The sequence below is a fragment of the Siphateles boraxobius genome, unplaced genomic scaffold, assembly GCF_051911475.1.
Source record: "Siphateles boraxobius isolate OS27281-9 unplaced genomic scaffold, OSU_SipBor_1 130, whole genome shotgun sequence".
In the NCBI taxonomy this organism is placed as follows: domain Eukaryota; kingdom Metazoa; phylum Chordata; class Actinopteri; order Cypriniformes; family Leuciscidae; genus Siphateles; species Siphateles boraxobius.
The window spans coordinates 51,224,236-51,243,634 of NW_027508734.1; the positions used below are offsets into that span (position 1 = coordinate 51,224,236).

Genomic DNA, 19,399 nt, shown 5'->3' on the forward strand with positions numbered 1-19,399 from the left:
TTTTAGAGTTAGTAACGGAGGTTTGAGCCACTGATAGCAGACTAATGCTGGACATACTTAACGACTGGCTGAAAAATTCTGTTTCCATCGACTGCAGCAGATTTTAAACACAGACTGAACGCGCTGAACACGCGTTTGGGCACTGATCAATCATAACAAAGTATCAAATTACATTCATAACCGGCCTTACAATAAGTGTGTCCCCAGCTTTATGCAGTTATTAATGCAGTTATTAGAGAGAGAGAGAGAGAGAGAGAGAGAGAGAGAGAGAGAGAGAGGCATGTGCTTCAATGTTATTATTTATTAATTAATTCAATTCATTTTAATTAGTTCGTTCATGTTTTTTTCCTAATATTGACAGTAGTAAATGAAACACAAAGTCCTATTAACAAGTAGGCTATAGGCCTATCAATAATTATTTATTTGTTATAGCCTATTATCTGCAATAATTACGAAAACCCGTGCAGCAGGACTATCAATTTATTTATATAGGCCTATTCAGTTTAATTTTCTATTGACTATATAGGGCTATATACTTTGTTTATTAAAATTAAACTGCATGTTTCCATTGATTGTGAAGTTAGACAAATCGAAAATTGCAGATCAAGCGCATGGGCTGCATGTTTTTTCTTGTTATGAATTGTATCCTATTTTCCGTTATTACAGTTAACTACGCGAAGTGATATGGAACTGTAATGCGGTTAAGACCTGCCTGGAACTACTTTAGCCGTGCGTTTCCCTGAAAATAATTGCACACCTTAGAACGTTCTCAACCAATCAGAATCAAGCATTCAACAGCCCTGTAGTATAAATAACATTAACTTATTAATACATGCTTAAGAAGTATTTTTCATTGTCACTTCATGATAACTAATGCAGTTAATTAATGTTAAGAAATGGGGCCTTAATGTAAAGTGAAAGCTGTAAATATTAAATTAAAAAAAGCTACCAATTCAAAATATTAGTAAATACTGTAGTAGTATATAAATAATTCTAAAATAACATTGATTTAGACACAATTAAAAATGCATTACCACAATGTCCCACCAGAGGCTTTTATTTTAAAGAGTTAAATGCATATAAATGCATCCGATGAAGTCTTATTTAACAGCTTCTAAAAGCTCCTGCTAGTCATAGCTGCTTTTCCCCCCATCAGCAGCGTATTAGGCAGGACATTCATCGGTTGCTCGATGACCTGAGCATCATTAATGTGTGTAAATGATCACCAGGGGGTTTTCATTCGGCCTGCAGCTGCTAGCAACTCTCTTCACAGGGCGACCGTGCCATTATTCTGCGTCAAGTGACGTGAGCACAGGAGATATACTGTACTCTAGTGCATAATGAGAGTTAAGATGAGCACTTGGGATCCTTATGCCCTTGATGCTAAAGACGATAAATGCATGTCGCTGGGAATAATGATCCCATGCGCTTCTCACTTTTAATTTAATGTTTCAAATTTTGCTCTTGTATTATGGCTTTTTGACTTCAGAACCCTGAATTTCTCTTTCTCTCACCTTCTCGATTGACCTACAGAGCTGTTTTTCCTCTCGTCGGCGTGATTTATTAGTCTTCCAGCTGAAAATCATCATCGTGGCCACAAGCAGAACTGCTAACATAGCATATGGCGAGCGCAGCTCAATTCATTTATGCGTTGAAATGTTTTCGTCAATAACCTTTCTCCTCGAAAAGCTTACAATCATGTGGAGAGCACAAATTAAATAACAATTAACAGCGGTTATTTGCTCGCCGTTAGCTTGAGGACTCATCTCTGCCACTGCTGCGGTGTTTTTTCAGCAGTTAATCAGAGAACTGGCAAAGTGAAGTATCGTTTAATTTGTGAGGTCATTTAAAAATGCAATGCTGATTAATTGTGTGTGTCTGTGTAGAATTTTTTTTTTTTTTTTTTTTTTTTTTTTTTTTGTGGAAACCAAGCAATCACTACTGGACTGTGTTAAAAATACACCACTGATCTTTGTGAAATGATTTTGATTTCTGTGTAGATGCCAATTTCAAGATGAAAATGAGGAGGAATCCAACAGTGTCCCTTAACAGCATTTCTTCTTCAAAGTCATTTCTTATTTCCAAAATGCTTTTCATGATTTCAGTACAGATGCTGCTTTTGTAAACAGCACTTTTTGTGCATTGCTGCAAATGCCTATCTATCGATCTATCTATCTATCTATCTATCTATCTATCTATCTATCTATCTATCTATCTATCTATCTATCTATCTATCTATCTATCTATCTATCTATCTATCTATCTATCTATCTATCTATCTATCTATGTTTTTTTCAATAAGGGGGGAACTCTTAGTAAAATGGTATAGATTTATTTGGGACAGTTTTTGTTGTATAAAACGTTATAGAAAATTTCTAGTCTCCAGAAATCCATATTTAATTATGCAGCAGAGCTACAAAAAGTATTTTGCTGTTAGCTTGAGAAATATGAATAGAAAATGACCCAGGGAAAAACCTCCCTCGTGCCCGGAGCGGATCAAGGACAAATGTATTTGGCTGAACTTGGAAAGTTCTTGCTGTTTTGGTTGAAGGAGAATTTGAGGTTCTTTATTGTACAGTGGATACCCAAGATCGATTCCCCTCAGAAGAAAAAAAACGTATATTCTCAGAGGCATATTTTGATTTCCAACAATACATATAGCCTGAAAGCCATTGATTTTCAAGCAGCATGAATTGTCATGTTCAATAATTATTAGCAGCATTGCCCCTGTTCCTCTAAGGTTGACTGCAGGCACTTGGCTTAATGGCAGGTGAAATTTGGCTCGCTTTAAAGAGCTTGATTCACACATCGACCTTGGCATTGCTTTAAAGACTTACACACATCCAGAGCCAGTACACAATTAACGTTGAGCTGAGGTTTGGATAAGTGTCTAGTACTTTATTTGTTGGCATTTCCATAAACCTTGTGAATAAATTAGCAGAGTTTATTGTGAGTGAGCATGAAACTGGTAATTTCTTGATTGACACAATCTGCATTAACACAGAGGACAGATGAATCAGAATAGAATAATCTGTAATTTACATTAATTCATTTAGCAGATTAATTCATTTCACAAATGAAGAAAAGGATAAGCAGTTTATCATAAACAAGCCAAGACTATTATCAGTTCTGAAAGGTCAAATTTAAGTAAGCTTGACATGAAAACGTCTGAAAGGTAGATACAAGCTGAGATTGTAGACAGAATACACGTGTCTGTATAAGTGGCTCTGTTGTGTATATTGAGAAGACAAATTGGCCTAGCCCTGAACCCTGAGGCATTCCTGTTAGGATAATAATAAATGGTGGACAGTAACAAAGTGACTGTAGTTGAAAGAGTATTTTTATCATTACATTCCAAAGCATAATATTTTGCTTTCAAATACCTACTACTACTACTACTGGTCCGATTCATGAACGAGCTGATTATTTTCAGTTATCCTGTTGAATTGTTTCACAAATCACACTGATGATTCAGTTGTGAATCAGACTGATCCAATTGTAGCCGTTGAGTCAAGAACTAAAGTATTTTTGGTAAAATAACACAAAATTATGCCGATGCATCTTAAATGATAGCATGTTTGGATAGTGTTCCTCCCCACATTTTCCCCCATATCCTATTTTTGCCACATGTTTTTTGGTATATGATTTCACTTGTTTTCAGTAACCCGCTTGAATTGTCATTAACTTAAATTTATATTTTAGTACATTTTAGTAAGTGTATAATAATTTTTTTATAAAATAAATAATATTAATAATATAATACTTTAAAAAAAAGTTTGCAGATAATACATTAAAAGTCTGCACTAATAGGTCTTATTAATTAACTAATGACAAGTCTGACGAATGCTAGCTAGAATAATAAACATGACTCATCAATCAGTACTTTTATTATATTTAAAAAGTCAATTTATTTTGTTCTTTTACTCAATATATCTGTGCTTTTACTCATCTGCTTGATTTTTGTACTTCATCCACCACTGATAAGTAGGTATTGCACATGGGGTTTAGTGTGTGTCAGAAATATGGTACAGAAGTACAGAGGAGAGGAAAATTGCTAAACTTATCTAGGAACCAAATATTTGCTTATGTTAACCAGAATCTAGTTTAGCGTAATTGTGAAAGCAGCTAAACTCACCAACAATAGATTAAACCTGATATCAGCTAGTATTACACCATGTTGGGGACAGATGCAAGTATAGGTGGGCAGACTTCAGAATGATCTCTCAGCAGCTTTCTGTAGCTTTTGTAGTAATTTTATATCTGCATGTTTAGGAAAACAAACTGACATGTAACTTTAGCTGCCCAGTAGCTCATAACAGACGATGCATACACACCACAGAAGAGCTAATATTAGATGCCCATCCACTGCGCTGTGAAGCTCGTAGCATGTGAAGGTCACGAGGATTTGGATTAGAATATTTGCAGAAAGATTTGAAAATGTTGTTAATGCACAAAGGACGATTACTGGAAATGTTTATAATGGATAACATGGAAAACATCCGGCAATTATGGACATCAAAGATCATCTGTGTTGCTTTTGTGTGTTATTTCATATGAACAAAACATGAAACCTCCCAAGAACATATCCAAGTTATACTTCCCCCTAAAATCAAAAGAAAGAAATTTAAAGTATTTTGCATAAAGAAAATGAATAACTTTTTTTTCTTGCATCATGACATTATTTTCATGACAAATAAGCACACTCTTGAAGCGAGATGATGAAATTAAAATAAATTATGAATTAAACCTTGAGATGTAAGAATTTTGACATCTCAACCCAGACCTTGGCACTCGGTTGGCGTAAATTAAGGACATCTTCAAATCTTCACTGAATCACAGCACTCTGAAAGAGCGTTATAATGTTTTCAGAGACAATGAGGAGCATTTCAAGCTCTTTATGAGCTGCAGGAAATAGTCCATTACAGCAGATGCCTCCCTCTGAGGCACTGAAGTGTCATAATCAGTCTTTAGTCACTATTTAGACAGGGATATTATTCCATTGTCTATCACACATTCATTCAAATCCTTCACTGTTTTCTGGAAACAAGAGGAAATGTCCCAGGATCTGTCAACATACAAGCTGGAACTAAACAGTGATAAAGCAGCTACATCACAGTGGCTCATTTGCTCTATTCTAATGTAAATCTACAGTAAATCATTGCATTCTCAAATACATTTTACACAAATTATCCAAACGTATGGTAAAATGTTGCAGTGGAGGCAGTTGCACTAGTGAAACAATAAATGTGGTTCCCTTTCAGTCGATAACGTCGGACGTAGTCGACGCGACTGAAATGGGATCACGCTAGGGAGCCTATCATCTTCGAGTACTATTGAACGAGCCAATGTAATTGGCGTGCGTGATTCGCATCACACACTCCGCCCCCGCGGCGCGGGTATAAATACGGAAGTGGATGCACGCACTAGTTGCCTTTCGCTTCGGAGCCGATCGTTTGATGTCTCTGAGAGTGCTGTTGTCTACAACGAGCGAGTGTGTCGGTGTTCTTCAGGAAGACTCTCCCAGTGCTGGTGTTCTACAGCGCGAGTGCAGCGGTGATCGCGAGCTTTGAGCTCTCAACTGCTGTTTTAACAGCAACAAATTTCTAAATGTTTGTGTGTGTTGATGGCTGGTTAGAGGGCGGAAAAGTGAGTGCTTCACTGTTTCAGTTCTCTGTTCAGTGTTGCCGCGGTCATTTCCCTGTGTGCTCCGGCACTGGTGACGGTCCTATTTTCTGAAAGAGCAACACGGGTGCGTTTGCGTCTTTTTCAAGATGTCATTCCGCCCGTGCGTTTCTGGGTGCGGTCGTTCCCTGTCTCTCTCTGATGGTCACAACTGTTGTGTCACGTGTTTGGCTTACAGCACGCTGAGACAGCTTTTGTGGACAGCTCATGTTTTCACTGTGGGAACATGACTGTCGCAGTGTTGAGGGCGAGACTCGCCTTCGTTCGCGGAGAGCGAGTCCCCATTACCATGCCCCACCCTCGGGTGCTGTGTGGGATGGGTGACCGGAGGATAGTGTTGGATGTCCCGCCCGGTAACCATTCCCTGTGGGCTCCTCACTCCTCCCTTCCACTGCAACCACTGGAGCCTCCTGTGTTGTCTGCTGGTCCATCTGTAATGGGTGGGCCAGCGGTTTCACTCGGGGCTCCCCTGGAGGACAGGACGCCGATTGCAGCATCAGAGGGTGAGCTGACTTCTGGAGATGATGACTCGGCTGCATTGTCTCCCTCCGGGAGTTCAATGTTGCCCGAGCCGGATCCAGAATTATCAGCTATGCTGAAACGGGCCGCCGAGGCTGCCGGGCTCGAGTGGAACCTCCACCGTGTCCCGTTCAGTCTCGGTTGGAATCTGGAGTTTGGTATCTTGGGGCGGGCCGCGCTGGTTCTCAGCTCGCCGCCCCAGTGCCTTTCTTTCCCGAAATGCATGGAGAGCTTATCAGGTGGTGAACAGCATCTTTCTCTGCCAGAAACTGCCTGAATAGCTTTTCCCCCTCATTACCCTTGATGGAGGAACGGTGAAGGGTTGCGAGGTGTCCCTCCATTGGAGCGGTCTGTCGACACAGGTGCACCTGTGTCCGGCGGCCGCTGCCTTTTGGGGGGATCCTCGTCTCCCCCCTAAGGCCTGTGAGTTTCGTCCGTTCCGACGGGCAGAGCTTACAAAGCCTGTGGGCAAGCCCCTTCCTCTTGCGTGCCATGGCGTTGCTGCAGGCTAGGGCACCCATGGCATGCACGAGGGTAATCCAGACCGTGCGCTCATAGGTGAGCACCGCACTGCATCCGACCTCACCCTCCGGGGTACGGGTGTCGTAGCGTGCGTGATCGGTCTGGCGATGTCCACCTTGGTGGTCCAGTAGCGCCTTCGTTGGCTCAGCCTGGTTGGTATGGCGGATGCGGACAAGGTTCGGTTCCTGGTCTCCCCAATTTCCCAGGTTGGGCTGGTCGGCGACGCGGTGGAGAACTGCATCAAACAGTTCTCTGCCGCTCAAGCGCAGACGGAGGTCATCCGGCACATCCTGCCCCGGTGGCCAGCTGCTGCCTCCACCCGCCGCCGGTGGCAGCTCCTCCGCCTGCTCGTCGCCGTGGGCGTTCTCCGGCCGCCGCTCCTGCTGGCCCTCCGCAGCAGCCTCCACCCAGGCCTCAGCAGGGAGCCGGCCGCAGTAGAGACGCCCAGCCCGCTCCAGGCGCTGCCAAGCCAGGTGGCAAGCGACAGCGAAAGCATTCCGGAGCGGGCCGCCCAGGAATGGATGAGATGCTCTTGGAGTGGCACGATCACTCCCTCCCCCCGGGTGAGGGCCGGGTGGAGCCTTTGTTTGTGTGTGTGTCTGTTCCGCCGCTGGCTCCCTAAAAAAAAAAAAAAAAAAGCGGAGCAAGCGGTACCCACACTTCAAAGAGAGAGCAATTTCATCTGTTCCTGGGTCCCAAGAGGGCCAGTCTGGCGGGTGTGACCCTGTATAGCCTTACACCCCTCAGCTCCCCCTTGGTCGCCAGCAGGCAGCTTGGTGCGTTCGAGGACCCGGTCATCCGCCTTCTCACGCGCCCCCTGCCGCTTGTGGAGACAGGTAAGTGTTGCACAGCACACTAACACCACTCTCTCTACTTTGCTGCCCCACCTCAGGCTCGGCTACCCCGCTCAAGTCAGTGATAGTCATCACATTAGGTGTTGAGCAGACGTGCTCCTGAAAATTCAGTGATATTCATCACACCGAGTGTTGAGCAGTGCTCCTGACTTGTGCGTGCTTATCTTATCCTGCTGGCGAAGGATTTGATATAGCCGCTCCTCCAGCCGGTACGAAGGCCAGTTGTAAACTCGTTCTTCGTGCTACTAGGTGGTGGGTCGTGACCATCTTGGCCCAAGATTGGTCTGCAGCTTTGACCTGAAAGACATGTGCTTCAGATCTCTACCTCCCGCACCGCAGGCCATCCTGTGTGTTGCGTCTAAGGGTGGAGTATCAGTACAGTGTCCTTCCCCTCGAGTGCTCCAGAGCCCGTTGGGTCTTCAGGTCAACTGGAAGAGAGTAATCTCGCCCACGGGCTGAGTATCTCTTTTCTAGTTTTGGAGAGGTACTCGGTCCAACATGTCTCTCCAATGAGAATGTGTTCAGCTGGTGTTGAAGTGAGAAAGGGTCCCACTGAAAGAACTTTCAGAGGCTCCTGGGGTATATGGTAGTCGCAGCCTTTGGCTCCCTCCATATGTGACCGCTTCAGCGCTAGCTTCACGATCGAGTCCCGAGGTGACCGTGGCAGAGCAGCTCACCCTGTGTGACTATAGTTCATCCCGGTCTGCTGCCAAACCCTCTTCAACAGAGCGGCCATGTACAAAGGGCGTGTTTTAACGGGGGCCTGGGCGACCCCCGACTACACGGGCATTCGTGCCTCGAGTTGTTAGACATTGCGACCGTTGCGCAAGCTTCCCCTGCATGTCACAAACTCACCCGTCACCTCCTCCTTGGAGTCAGACGCTTCTGAGGGCGCCTTATTCCACTCCTCCCGCTTACTCAATCGTGCCGCCATCGAGCCTCACGACAGTTATAGCCAGGGCAAGTGGAGACTCCATCCCCTGGGTCCGGCTGGGTCATGACCATTCCGGGGCCGCTCAGTTGCCCCCCCGGTTTTATTTTTCCGCCAGTGTTTGGGTAAACCGAGCGGACTACCCTTGGACAAACACTGGGACTCAGCGGCCCCAGGGGCCCGCAGAAATGCGTTTAACCCCAGTGAGCCTTCTAAAAGTGACTGCGACTCATGGTCGCCTTGCGCCTGCAAGTCAGTGAAATCATCACTCTTCATGTTGAGCAGATTTGCTCCTGAAACTCAGTGAAGTTCATCGCACTCTGGTGTTGAGCAGCAATGCTCCTGTAGCTCAGTGAGTCCATCACAGGTAGCTCAGTGAATTCATCACACGCAGTGCTGAGCAGAAATGCTCCTGGTGCTCAGTGAAGTTCCTCGCACTCAAGTGTTGAGCAGAAATGCTCCTGAAGCTCAGTGAGTTTATCACACTCAGGTGTTGAGCAGTAATGCTCCTGAAGCTCAGTGAACTTGTCACACTCAAGTGCTGAGCAGAAATGCTCCTGTCGCTCAGTGAGGTTCTTCGTACTCAAGTGTTGAGCAGAAATGCTCCTGAAGCTCGGTGAGTTTATCACACTCAGGTGTTGAGCAGGAATGCTCCTGAAGCTCAGTGAACTTGTCACACCCAAGTGCTGAGCAGAAAATGCTCCTGAAGCCCAGTGATCTTCACATGTTGTGTTGAGCAATGCTCCTGTCTTTTGCGCCCGTCACTTGCACCTACGTGCCATGTCAGGAGAGGAACAGGTCTTCATAGTTGCCCCTCATTGGCCCAACTAGACCTGGTTCCCTTCAACAGCCTTCCTGACTTCCCCTGGATTCGGGGACGGGGCACGATGGCACACGCGTTCTTCCCCCGGAGATTCCGGGCGGTCTTACATCCGAACGCGGAGGTTCAGGTGGCTATCACAAGAACATGTGTTAGTTACCATCACTTCTGCGAGCACCCCCTAGAATTGGGTAGCGTGCTTACGCCTTTAGAAGTGGAACCTAGTCGTTGAGTGCGTCTTCTCCCCTGAGGAGATCCTGAAAGCTTTCGATCACTTCAGTGCTCTCTTTCCTGCAAAATGGGTTGCAGTAGGCTGTTTTCCTAAATCACCCTCAAAATGATGTTGCCTCGGTGTTTAAACGACGCTCATCGTGTTGCAGAAGTATGCAGAAGCACGTTCTGATCGTCAGGTTCCTGAGGAGCAAGGTCTTGTAAATCCTTGTGTCCCTCTTTATCCTCTTGGGCCTTGTCCCTGGTGCGACTGCACTGCAGAGACCGCCCCTGAGCCACTGCGGGTAGTGAGTTAAAAATTCTGTTATATCAGTTCTCCTGCTCGCGTGGTCTCTACTAGAGGGTAGGGACTTGCTCGCTTTCGGTCAACGTATTGTGCCTGGAGTCTGGGCCGGCTAACTCTCACAAGCTGAGACCCCGGCTCGGATTGTGCCCAAGGTTCCTACCTCTCCCGTAATAGGAGCAGGTGGTGAGCCTGCAAGCGCTGCCCTGGAGGAGGCAGATCCAGCCCTGGCTTCTCTGTCCGATTCGCTTGGACGTGTACAGAATGCAAGTCATAGACCTCAGACCAGCTCTTCAAATATCTGTTGGAATTCAGCAGAGAGGGAAGGCTGTTTCCATGCAAAGTTGCACTTAGTGCTTGCCTTCATTTCGGCAAAGATCCGAGATGCAACATGTCCACTTAGGTGTTGAGCTCCTCTATGATGAGTGTAAAGTGCTCCGCCTGGGCGTTGACGATATACTTTGCTAAACAGATTCTAGAGTTGGGGGCTGGACGACACCTAGTTGAACCGCTGCTTCCCGTGGGCTCCCTTCTCATGAAGCCAGTTTCACCGTGAGCCCGGTTCAAGTGTCGGCTTGCTGCGCCATTCCCCTCCTATGGACTGGATACGTGCGCCTTTCTACTCCAGTTGAGTTCCCTTAAAATTGAACCCTGTTGAGTTCCTCCACACCCCTCCGACGTCGGACGTGCGGAACGTCTGGTGTTAGGCCTACCACTCGTAAGCAGTGTGGAACCTGTGTTAGGCTGGGTCCATATGTTGCGGTCCCTTCGGTGACCCCATATGTGTATTCTTCCACGATACGGCTCCCTGCGGTGAGCCCGTGTCTTCCCTCGGCAGAGTCTCTCTGCCGTCACTGTCCGGTGTGTCTCCCCCCGTCTTAGGCTGGAGCCACCCCAGTGACATTCCATATGTTAGACTGCCCGGTTTCCGCCCAGTTCATATGTGTATTCTCCACATTTCCTCCCTCGGGTTGGATGTGGCTTCCGCAGCGTCCCTTCCTTCCAACGTACGGGGAACGCTTTCCCAGTGGTCCTGTAGGAACAGCAGTGACTTCCCTGGCCTAAGCCCTGTCCTTCCCCGCCTTAAGTTTGCGGGGGCATCAGGAGGCTTTGGTTTAGGCACTGGAAGGTGGCAGCGTTAGTGGCGTGTTCAATGGTTGATCCCATTTCAGTCGCGTCGACTACGTCCGACGTTATCGACTGAAAGGGAACGTCCTGGTTGCGTATGCAACCCACCGTTCCCTGAAGGAGGGAACGGAGGACGTAGTCCCCTTGCCACTACCGCTGGACCACCGCTGACCCCGGGTTACTCTCGGCTCCTCAGCGAAAAGCAACTAGTGCGTGCATCCACTTCCGTATTTATACCCGCGCCGCGGGGGCGGAGTGTGTGATGCGAATCACGCACGCCAATTACATTGGCTCGTTCAATAGTACTCGAAGATGATAGGCTCCCTAGCGTGATCCCATTTCAGTCGCGTCGACTACGTCCTCCGTTCCCTCCTTCAGGGAACGGTGGGTTGCATACGCAACCAGGACGTTTTGTATACCTGAGCTGAGGTGTTTTCAGTTCATGGAAAGCAAATCCCAGGAGATATTTAGGTAGTGCAGTGGTAATCACAGTGTGTTTGTGTACCTGTGTGTTGGTAATGTCCCCTAGAGACTTGTTGAGTTCTTGTTTGTTTTAGATTGCTTGTGTTTGCTTTAGGTTGATACACACACTCACTCACACACACACACACACACACACACACACACACACACACACACACACACACACACACACACACACACACACACTCACACTCACACATGTTTATTTTGTAATAAAAAAAATAAAAATGTAGGCCTATCCCTAGCCTTATCCCTAAACACAACAATTATAGCAAACTTTATGCATTTTTACATTTTCAAATTTACTGTTTATTAATCCATTTCCCTCGTGGGGACCGCTGGCTGTTACCCACAATGTTGGTAATCCCAGGTTTTACTATCATTTTGGGGATATTTGGCTCCCATCCAAAAAGACAGCAAACTGCAAGGGCTTTTTTTATTTATCAGGATTATTTTTTTAAAGCAGCCGTTACCCTCCGCGTATTAACCGTGCTAAAAAAGTTAACAAAGACTATGAATATATCGACACAATACAATGATGACAATATGATTAAAATGAAAACATTGCATGTTATCTCAGGCTAATCAACATAAATAATTAAGTAATACATAATTACTTTGGACATAATTATACATAACCATCCATTTTTTTAGATTATTGTCTTAGTGCAAAATATTGTTAAACCTATATTGATAAACCTCAGGCTTATAGTTTCTATTTGAATACATCACATTACCACCGGGTCTAGTGGTCACGTACATTGATACATCTAGGTGTAATGGTCTGCTAAAGTTTAAAGTTTACTTTTAATGTTCGAGAGATGAAGAAAATGCCATTGTACCTAATTTTTGAAAAAGTTTGATAGAGGCCTGATCCCTTTCAAAAAAAAAAAAAGTCATTAATTTTTCCAAATTTTGTTGTTGTAAGGATAATTCAACAATTCAAGGGAAGTTAACTAGTCCTGAACCATGTAGCTCCTAGTGATTGGCAGCTTAATTTGGAACATATTTCCTACCCTGTTACCAATTTTGGCATATTTTACTGACTAAGGGTACTGATATAAGGAATTACATGACAACAATGCCGAAATGTTAGCCAAAGTTCTGAGAACATTCCCTGTTATCTGGAACTAAACCCCCAAGTTTCTCCAGGTCACCGCAGCTTCCTAAATGTGATAAAGGCTTGAAGAGCAATGAAAGTGCATGTGCGTGTTTGTGTGTGACTATGCTGCTGTTGCTGTGTTTCAGAGGATCAGCTGCCCGCAGGTTTCCCCACTATAGACATGGGCCCTCAGCTCAAGGTGGTCGAGCGCACCCGTACCGCCACCATGCTCTGTGCTGCTAGCGGGAACCCCGACCCAGACATTTCCTGGTTCAAAGACTTCCTCCCGGTCAACACGAGTAACAACAACGGACGCATCAAACAGCTTCGATCAGGTAATTTTCCTCTGAACGCTTGGCTACATAACGGCAGAAGAAAAGCAGCGACAAGAGCCGCTGTTGTCCTTCTTTACATTTGACTTTCTGTTCTTTCTCATGGAAAATTTTTTGGTTTTCTGTAGGAAACGGCATCGTCGTCTACGTCCCCTCTGTGTGTGATGTGTCTTGTTTTCTTGTCTGTTTAATTTATTACCCATGATTCACTGCTAAGACTGCATTTTTGGCCAGCTTAAATTGGGTTTTGTTTTGTTTCCATTTTAACACTTAGTCGCAAAAAGCAGCCGAACCATGCATAATAAATAACTGTTGTTCTCCATGTCCTTATTTCTCTTCCTTAAATGCGCAATTAGTACAATCTGGCTTCATTCACTGCTCTCAAAAGAATCATCAAGGTTGTTTTGTTTGTTACTTTCATGTCATGATGCACATGTACCAACAGCCTAAAAAAAACTCTATTACATCCAAAAACGGAAAAAAAGAGAGAGACGTCCGTCCCTGTGTGTGTGACTTTTGTTGTGTGTTTGCGCATCCAATTGACCAGATTCAGGGCTGAAAATGTTGGTGATTCTTTTCGTTGAATTGGGAGCCGCAGTAGACATTCCTTCTCTTCGTCTGCGCTCCCCACAACCCTATTTCGTTTTGCAATTGACGCACATTGTGAATATGTAATTGTTGAGTTGAATACAATGTGTTTTCCAGCACTCAATATGGTACAATATGTCTTCCCAGAGTTCTCCGCTTTGCCCTTGTCCTGTTTTCTTTCGTTGTCTGATTTCTCTCTTGATTTTCCTAGTCGTTTATAACCCTATGCAATAGAGTGTCAGATTTAAGTGTGTCAACAAGAGCAAACGTAAGGAATATAATCATATTTTCTATGCTGTCTTTCTTCTCTCTGTTTTGTAAATCTCCAGAGTCATTTGGTAAGTTTGTAGATCTGAGCACACATGCCTCCCACTAATGTTCCATGTTTCTCAAACTACTGTTAAAATGCATGGCATGCATTTTACTAACGGTGTCGATAAACTAGCAGAACACACACTAGTTGACTAGCACTAAAGCACACAACCAACACGAGCAGCTGGTCAGGGCCACGCACCGACACTGTCACTCCATCTTTGTCTCAAACCACAGCTCAAAGACTCTCCACTGTTCTCAATCAATCCTTAGTTCCCCTCCCCGCTAGATCACGCCCACAGCAGGTCTCAAAATGGCCCCTTGTGCTTCATCCACTGTACCAGTTGCTCTTTGACCTCCTAAAGTGACCAATGCTCAATCCTGTGCTTTTCTCCACTAGAGCCAATGGCTGTCTTTTCTGAGTCTCTCTTTCCTGTTGTAGCCTAATAAAGTCTGTAAGAAAGCAAAGCAAAGCTAATTTGATTCTTCTTCCAAAGCGGCCAGACTCTCTTCTCGTACTAACGACTCTTCTTTCTTAATCTTATTTGCATTCATATAATCCACCCAGGTGGTACGCCAATAAGAGGTAAGAGTGCTCAACTCAAGTTCACAGAATGAACAACTGACTTCATTCTTCCTGTCCCACATGTGTCTGCATCCATGAAACGCCCCGGCATCTTCCCTATTGTCCCCCTCCCCCACCATCCCGTTCTGTTCACGCCACCCATCTATCACCATTTTTGCATAAGCGTTCTTTCTTTCGTTTGGTTTTCTTTCAGTTTAAGAAAGCCTCTTGTATTTTTTTCTCTCTTCCGAGTCGATATGCTTACTGCAGCCCAAAGAAGCATATCCTATATGTGTTCTATTTCATTATTTTATTATTATTATTATTATTTTATTTTTTGGCCATAGCAGATCATGTGTCCCTTTTTTTCGTCCAACTAAAACAGCCAAACATTTTTCCCCCCTTAGCTGTTCTTGTTCAGCCGCACATGAGCCCAGATGTCGGAGACACAACGGAGACCTCTCTGCCACGATTTTTCTCCCAAAAAAGCATCTATCTGTCTTTATAAACTTCTTTTTTTTTTTTTTTGCTCTTCGTCCTCCATTTGCTTTCCTCTACCTATACCCTTCTCAAAACAAGCTAAAAAAGCCCAAACAACTACTTTTTTGATAAAGTTTCTGCGGTGCTTTTTTTCTTCTTCCACCTATTTTTCCTTCTTGCATTTCTTGGGTTGAAGGCTGTTTTCCTTTTTGACGTTTTTATTTTTTCCATTCTTCAGGGTTGGGGAAAAGCTAACAGTGGGTCTGGCAGACGATACCGAGGTGGCCATTTTGTGTCATTTTTTTTTTTTTTTTTTTTGTCAAGCTACTCAGGAGCCGGTGTCCGCTGCGGTTCAGTGCACTTTAAAAAAAAATGTTTTTCCCTGGGTCATGTGACACCACACTGCTGATCCCATTGGTGGATTTTTATGGGTGTCATTTGTAGCTTTGCGTAAGCTATGGCAGTGATTGGTTGCTTTCTTGTCGGCGGAGGCCGTTTTGAATTTTCTAATACAATTGCATTTTATTTTTCAGCTAAGGGTTGTCAAAAGGTTGTAAGTTGTGCCGACACACATTTCTTGTTCTTTGGAAAGATTTGCATGTGCTAGAGGTCTATGTACTGGTAACGATAATTCTCCCAACAGATTTTTTTTCTTCTATTTTTTACGATTCAAGCAGCGTATTTTTTCCTGAGAATGCTGCAGTTTTTGCTGACTTCCACCCTCTGAAGTCTTTGGCCATTTTATTGATGGATCAATTCGAATTGAATTTAACCAAATTTTAATAGCCAAATTTCTTTTTTTAACCCCCTTTTATGCTGCTTTTGTATACTGTAAACCTTTTTTATTTGAGTCATATGCTGCTGTATTGCAGTTTTCACTCATTCCCATAATAAACAGTCCTGTGAGATGTGTAATAATATTGCAGGGCTACCCTCCCCCCTCACCTTTTGTAGACCTTTCAATTAATAATCGATCAGTATTATTATTGATCATTATCACAACCTGTTTTTTTTCTGAACAGTAATTCTCAAACTATTTTGAAACACCCTATCAATTAAGTGCCTTTAGAAACCCTGCAACATGTATCTTGTACTGTATGTTTTCCTCTCCATTGATGTGATTGTAAAATGTCCAAGATAATTAATGCTACAAAGTCTCTTTTTGTTTTCTTTCTGTGTACCCTCTCAAATGTCTACGGCAGTGTTTGCCGTGCTATTCTCTAGACCCGTTTCCTAGTGCAACTGCTGCAAGTTAGTTTGTAGGGTGAGATATTAGCTCACAACACACTTCGATTTAAGCACATCAAAATTACTCCGTTCCTGACAAAATCATAATATGCATCGCAAATCCAGCGTGAAATCTATCTTTAGTGCTGAAATTGCTTTCCCGTGATGCACCGGGCCTAGAGAATGAAATACTGCATTAGACATTTTAAGTGGAAACATTTCTACCCCAGCTTCCAGGAGCTTAGCTTGCATAAACTGGTTTAGTCTATACGAACCTCTCCAATGCGAGGCATGCCTGCAGATGTCGCCTCTCAGGGTTAAACATCAGTATAGCAGCAGTCAGATGGCAGTGAACTGCCTTTAGCTGAAGTCATTCTGTTGCGTCAACCCTTATGGAGACCTAAACAGAACAAATTCCAATTCATAGTGAGAGAAATAGGCCTAGCATGTGATCTAGTGTAAGTTGTTTAATGGCTTTTAATGGTATTATTATTGTAATTATCTGTTTTCTGCTTCATGTTCTCTCCCACTGTGTAGGAGCGCTGCAAATTGAACAAAGTGAGGAATCGGACCAAGGGAAGTATGAATGTGTCGCAACCAACAACGACGGCACACGCTATTCTGCACCTGCTAACCTGTATGTCAGAGGTAGGAACAGCTCATGGCAGTAAACAAAACCAACAAAAGAGCATATAATAACTCTAGACGCACACACATTTGAATCAAATAGAGTCAGTTAGCTGGTCAGTTTTGTTATTTGGATCCCTCTGTTTTCCTGAGAATTTTTGCAAGTATGACATTTGCTGCCGCCTTGATTTTCTGCCTGTCTGGTGTTTAATTTCGATTTAACCTTTATTGACTTAACTGCTTGTTGTGTATGTTTTATGACTGACTCTTAAGATAACAGGAATGATTGATTGAGTTTAACCTCTTTCCTCTCTACAGCAAATGTCTGACCGCTCTGTTTTTCATCTCTCTTTATTCTGGCAAACAGAATAAAACTATTTTAATTTATTTTGAAACAAAAGAAGAGTTTATGTTATTATTTTATCATTTTATTCTTGTTAGAATAAAACATTTCAGAGCAATCTTTAATCTATAATCTAAAATACTTTATTTTAATGTGTAGTGGTGATTCTTCAATTAAGTGAACTCTTCTGTTCCCTAGGATGATTAAATAAATAAATAAAATATTCAGTAAAAAACAAAAATACAAACAAAAAAAATTGTTTTAAAGTACATACTATCAGCCTTAAATGTTTTAAGTAGGTTACAATATAATTACCTAATACTGCTGCCTTACATTTGGGTATGTGGTTATCCAGGAAATGAAAAATGACATTTTGTAATGTAATTTATTTTAAGATTTTTACATCATGATTTGAGAGAATCTTTATTAGATCCCTATACCTAATTTGTCAGTATTTGAGAGTTGACAATCCATGTTATTTTTCTTTACTTATATAAATATATATTTTATATAATTGGAGTTATAACTTCCAATTTAATTTAAGGAATTGTATTTTCTTTTTTTCAAGCAGTCAGAAGGTCCACTAACTGAAGAATCACTCCACTGTATAAATATAAAATGTTTATTGATATTGACTTATGATGGAGCATGTGCCTTTATGTGCATTCTTTAGTTCAAGTTTACATCTATATAACCTGGCACAGTAAAGCCAATATGAAACTGCGTTCTCAACCCATTTTACTTTATTACTGTAATGTATTTCATAATGAAACATAGGGCTAAATACAAAAGGGCTTGATTTTATCCAGAAGGAATTGATTTAAGATTTTTTTTTTTTTTTTAAATAAGAGTGTCTGGTCACTGTAGCTCAACAGCCATCCTGTACACCACTAAATATCTCATATTGGTCAGAAAACACTGTGCTTTTGATTTCATGTTGACTTTAACCCCAAATTTATCATAATCAGCTGCCAAAATATGTTCAATCTTATAAAACCTTGAAGGCCAGATGTCAACTACTGCTTTAAGGAGTGTGGCTAAATTCATGCACAGGTCTCAGTCATGTGGTTTACATGAGGAACCAAAAAATATATATGTAAATTATATGTAAAGGAAAGTCAGTCCAAACGACAGTAACTGCTGATGGCATGTAAACCTCATAACTGGACCTGTGTCATATAGTTTAATGGGCAGCGCATTAAAAGGCCTGTAAAGTACAGCACACATTTATTTTCCTAGACATTCTGTCTCTAGCAGCAATTCTCTGGGTTGAATGTGGCCTGTTTTACTCTCTCTGTATTTTCCCTTGTTTTTCTCCTCATTTTATTTTGTTTCCGCATCAATTCCCTACATCCCTCAGAGCTGCGAGAAGGTTGGTGTGTTTTTTCTTTCTAACCATCTTCAAACTTAAAAAAAGAAAACGATACAGACGCTAGTATCAATTCCCAACAGTACATTTTTTTTTTATTATTATTGTAGCTGCATTTGCGTGTCTATGATCAAATTCTGCTTTTGGTTCCTTGTTTTATGTTTTGGACAGTTTCTTCTTCATTTCCTTTTGTTATGGTCTGAATGAATTCCCTGTTCTCCGCTGTACTGCTTGACCAAAAAGTGGTGCATGTTGGTCAGAATGTGCACAGTTTGTTGGGGGGTTTGCATGGTGGATTGGTCATGCTAAAGTTGTCTGTCCTCACCCACATGTCAGTGGTCCTGCTTCATTACTTTGACTGACTTGTGCCTTCCTAACAGCTAGAAAAAACTCCATGCTCTGACCTTGCACGGTACAAACTGCAATGAGACATGCTCCGTAGGTCTGTGAGATCAGATATTTTCTTTCCTTTCCACCTAATGAGCTGCTAATAAAGGACAATTGATGCATGTAGAGCGTTGTTCTCAAGACTCGACAAATGGATCGGTATTCAGATGAAAGGAAAAACATCATGTCTCCTGGAACAGCGTTTCAATTGGAAATTAATTGTGATGGGATTGGAAATCTGTTCGCAATAATTAGAGATTTCATCTCCAGAGAAGCGCGACAATTCCGGTCGAATGCATACCACCAGTCGCTGAAATTCTTAGCTTTCCTTCTTTTTCTTCCATTTCTGGTGGTTTAACGCAGAGACTTGAATAGACGCCAAGTCCTCATGGAACGTTTGTTTAGGTTAATCCTTTTGTATTTTTAATTGTAAGTGGTACAATACAGATCCTAGCCAAAGAACACCTATGGTCTTAAACAGGAGGACACGGTTGGACTAGCACGTTTAGGAGCAGGTAAATGGGATTCATGGATAATGACCATAGCGCAGGGTTCCTCAAATCTGGCCTTACAGAGTTTAGCCCAAACCCTGATCAACTCACCTACCTGTAATT

General features: G+C 43.0%; 1 protein-coding gene across 9 annotated transcripts in view; it reads left to right on the forward strand.

The window, feature by feature from the left end:
• Positions 1–19,399, forward strand: part of ptprda (protein tyrosine phosphatase receptor type Da) — a 922,653-nt gene that overhangs the window by 774,411 nt on the left and 128,843 nt on the right. For 7 of the 9 annotated variants that reach the window (XM_077229654.1, XM_077229660.1, XM_077229655.1 and 4 more), the window contains 2 exons: positions 12,702–12,890; positions 16,597–16,707. In XM_077229654.1, the coding sequence (XP_077085769.1) occupies positions 12,702–12,890; positions 16,597–16,707 (300 nt within the window). Of the gene's footprint in view, positions 1–12,701; positions 12,891–13,856; positions 16,097–16,596; positions 16,708–19,399 lie in introns of those variants that run through there. The other 2 variants (XM_077229653.1, XM_077229658.1) reach the window with 2 other exon arrangements.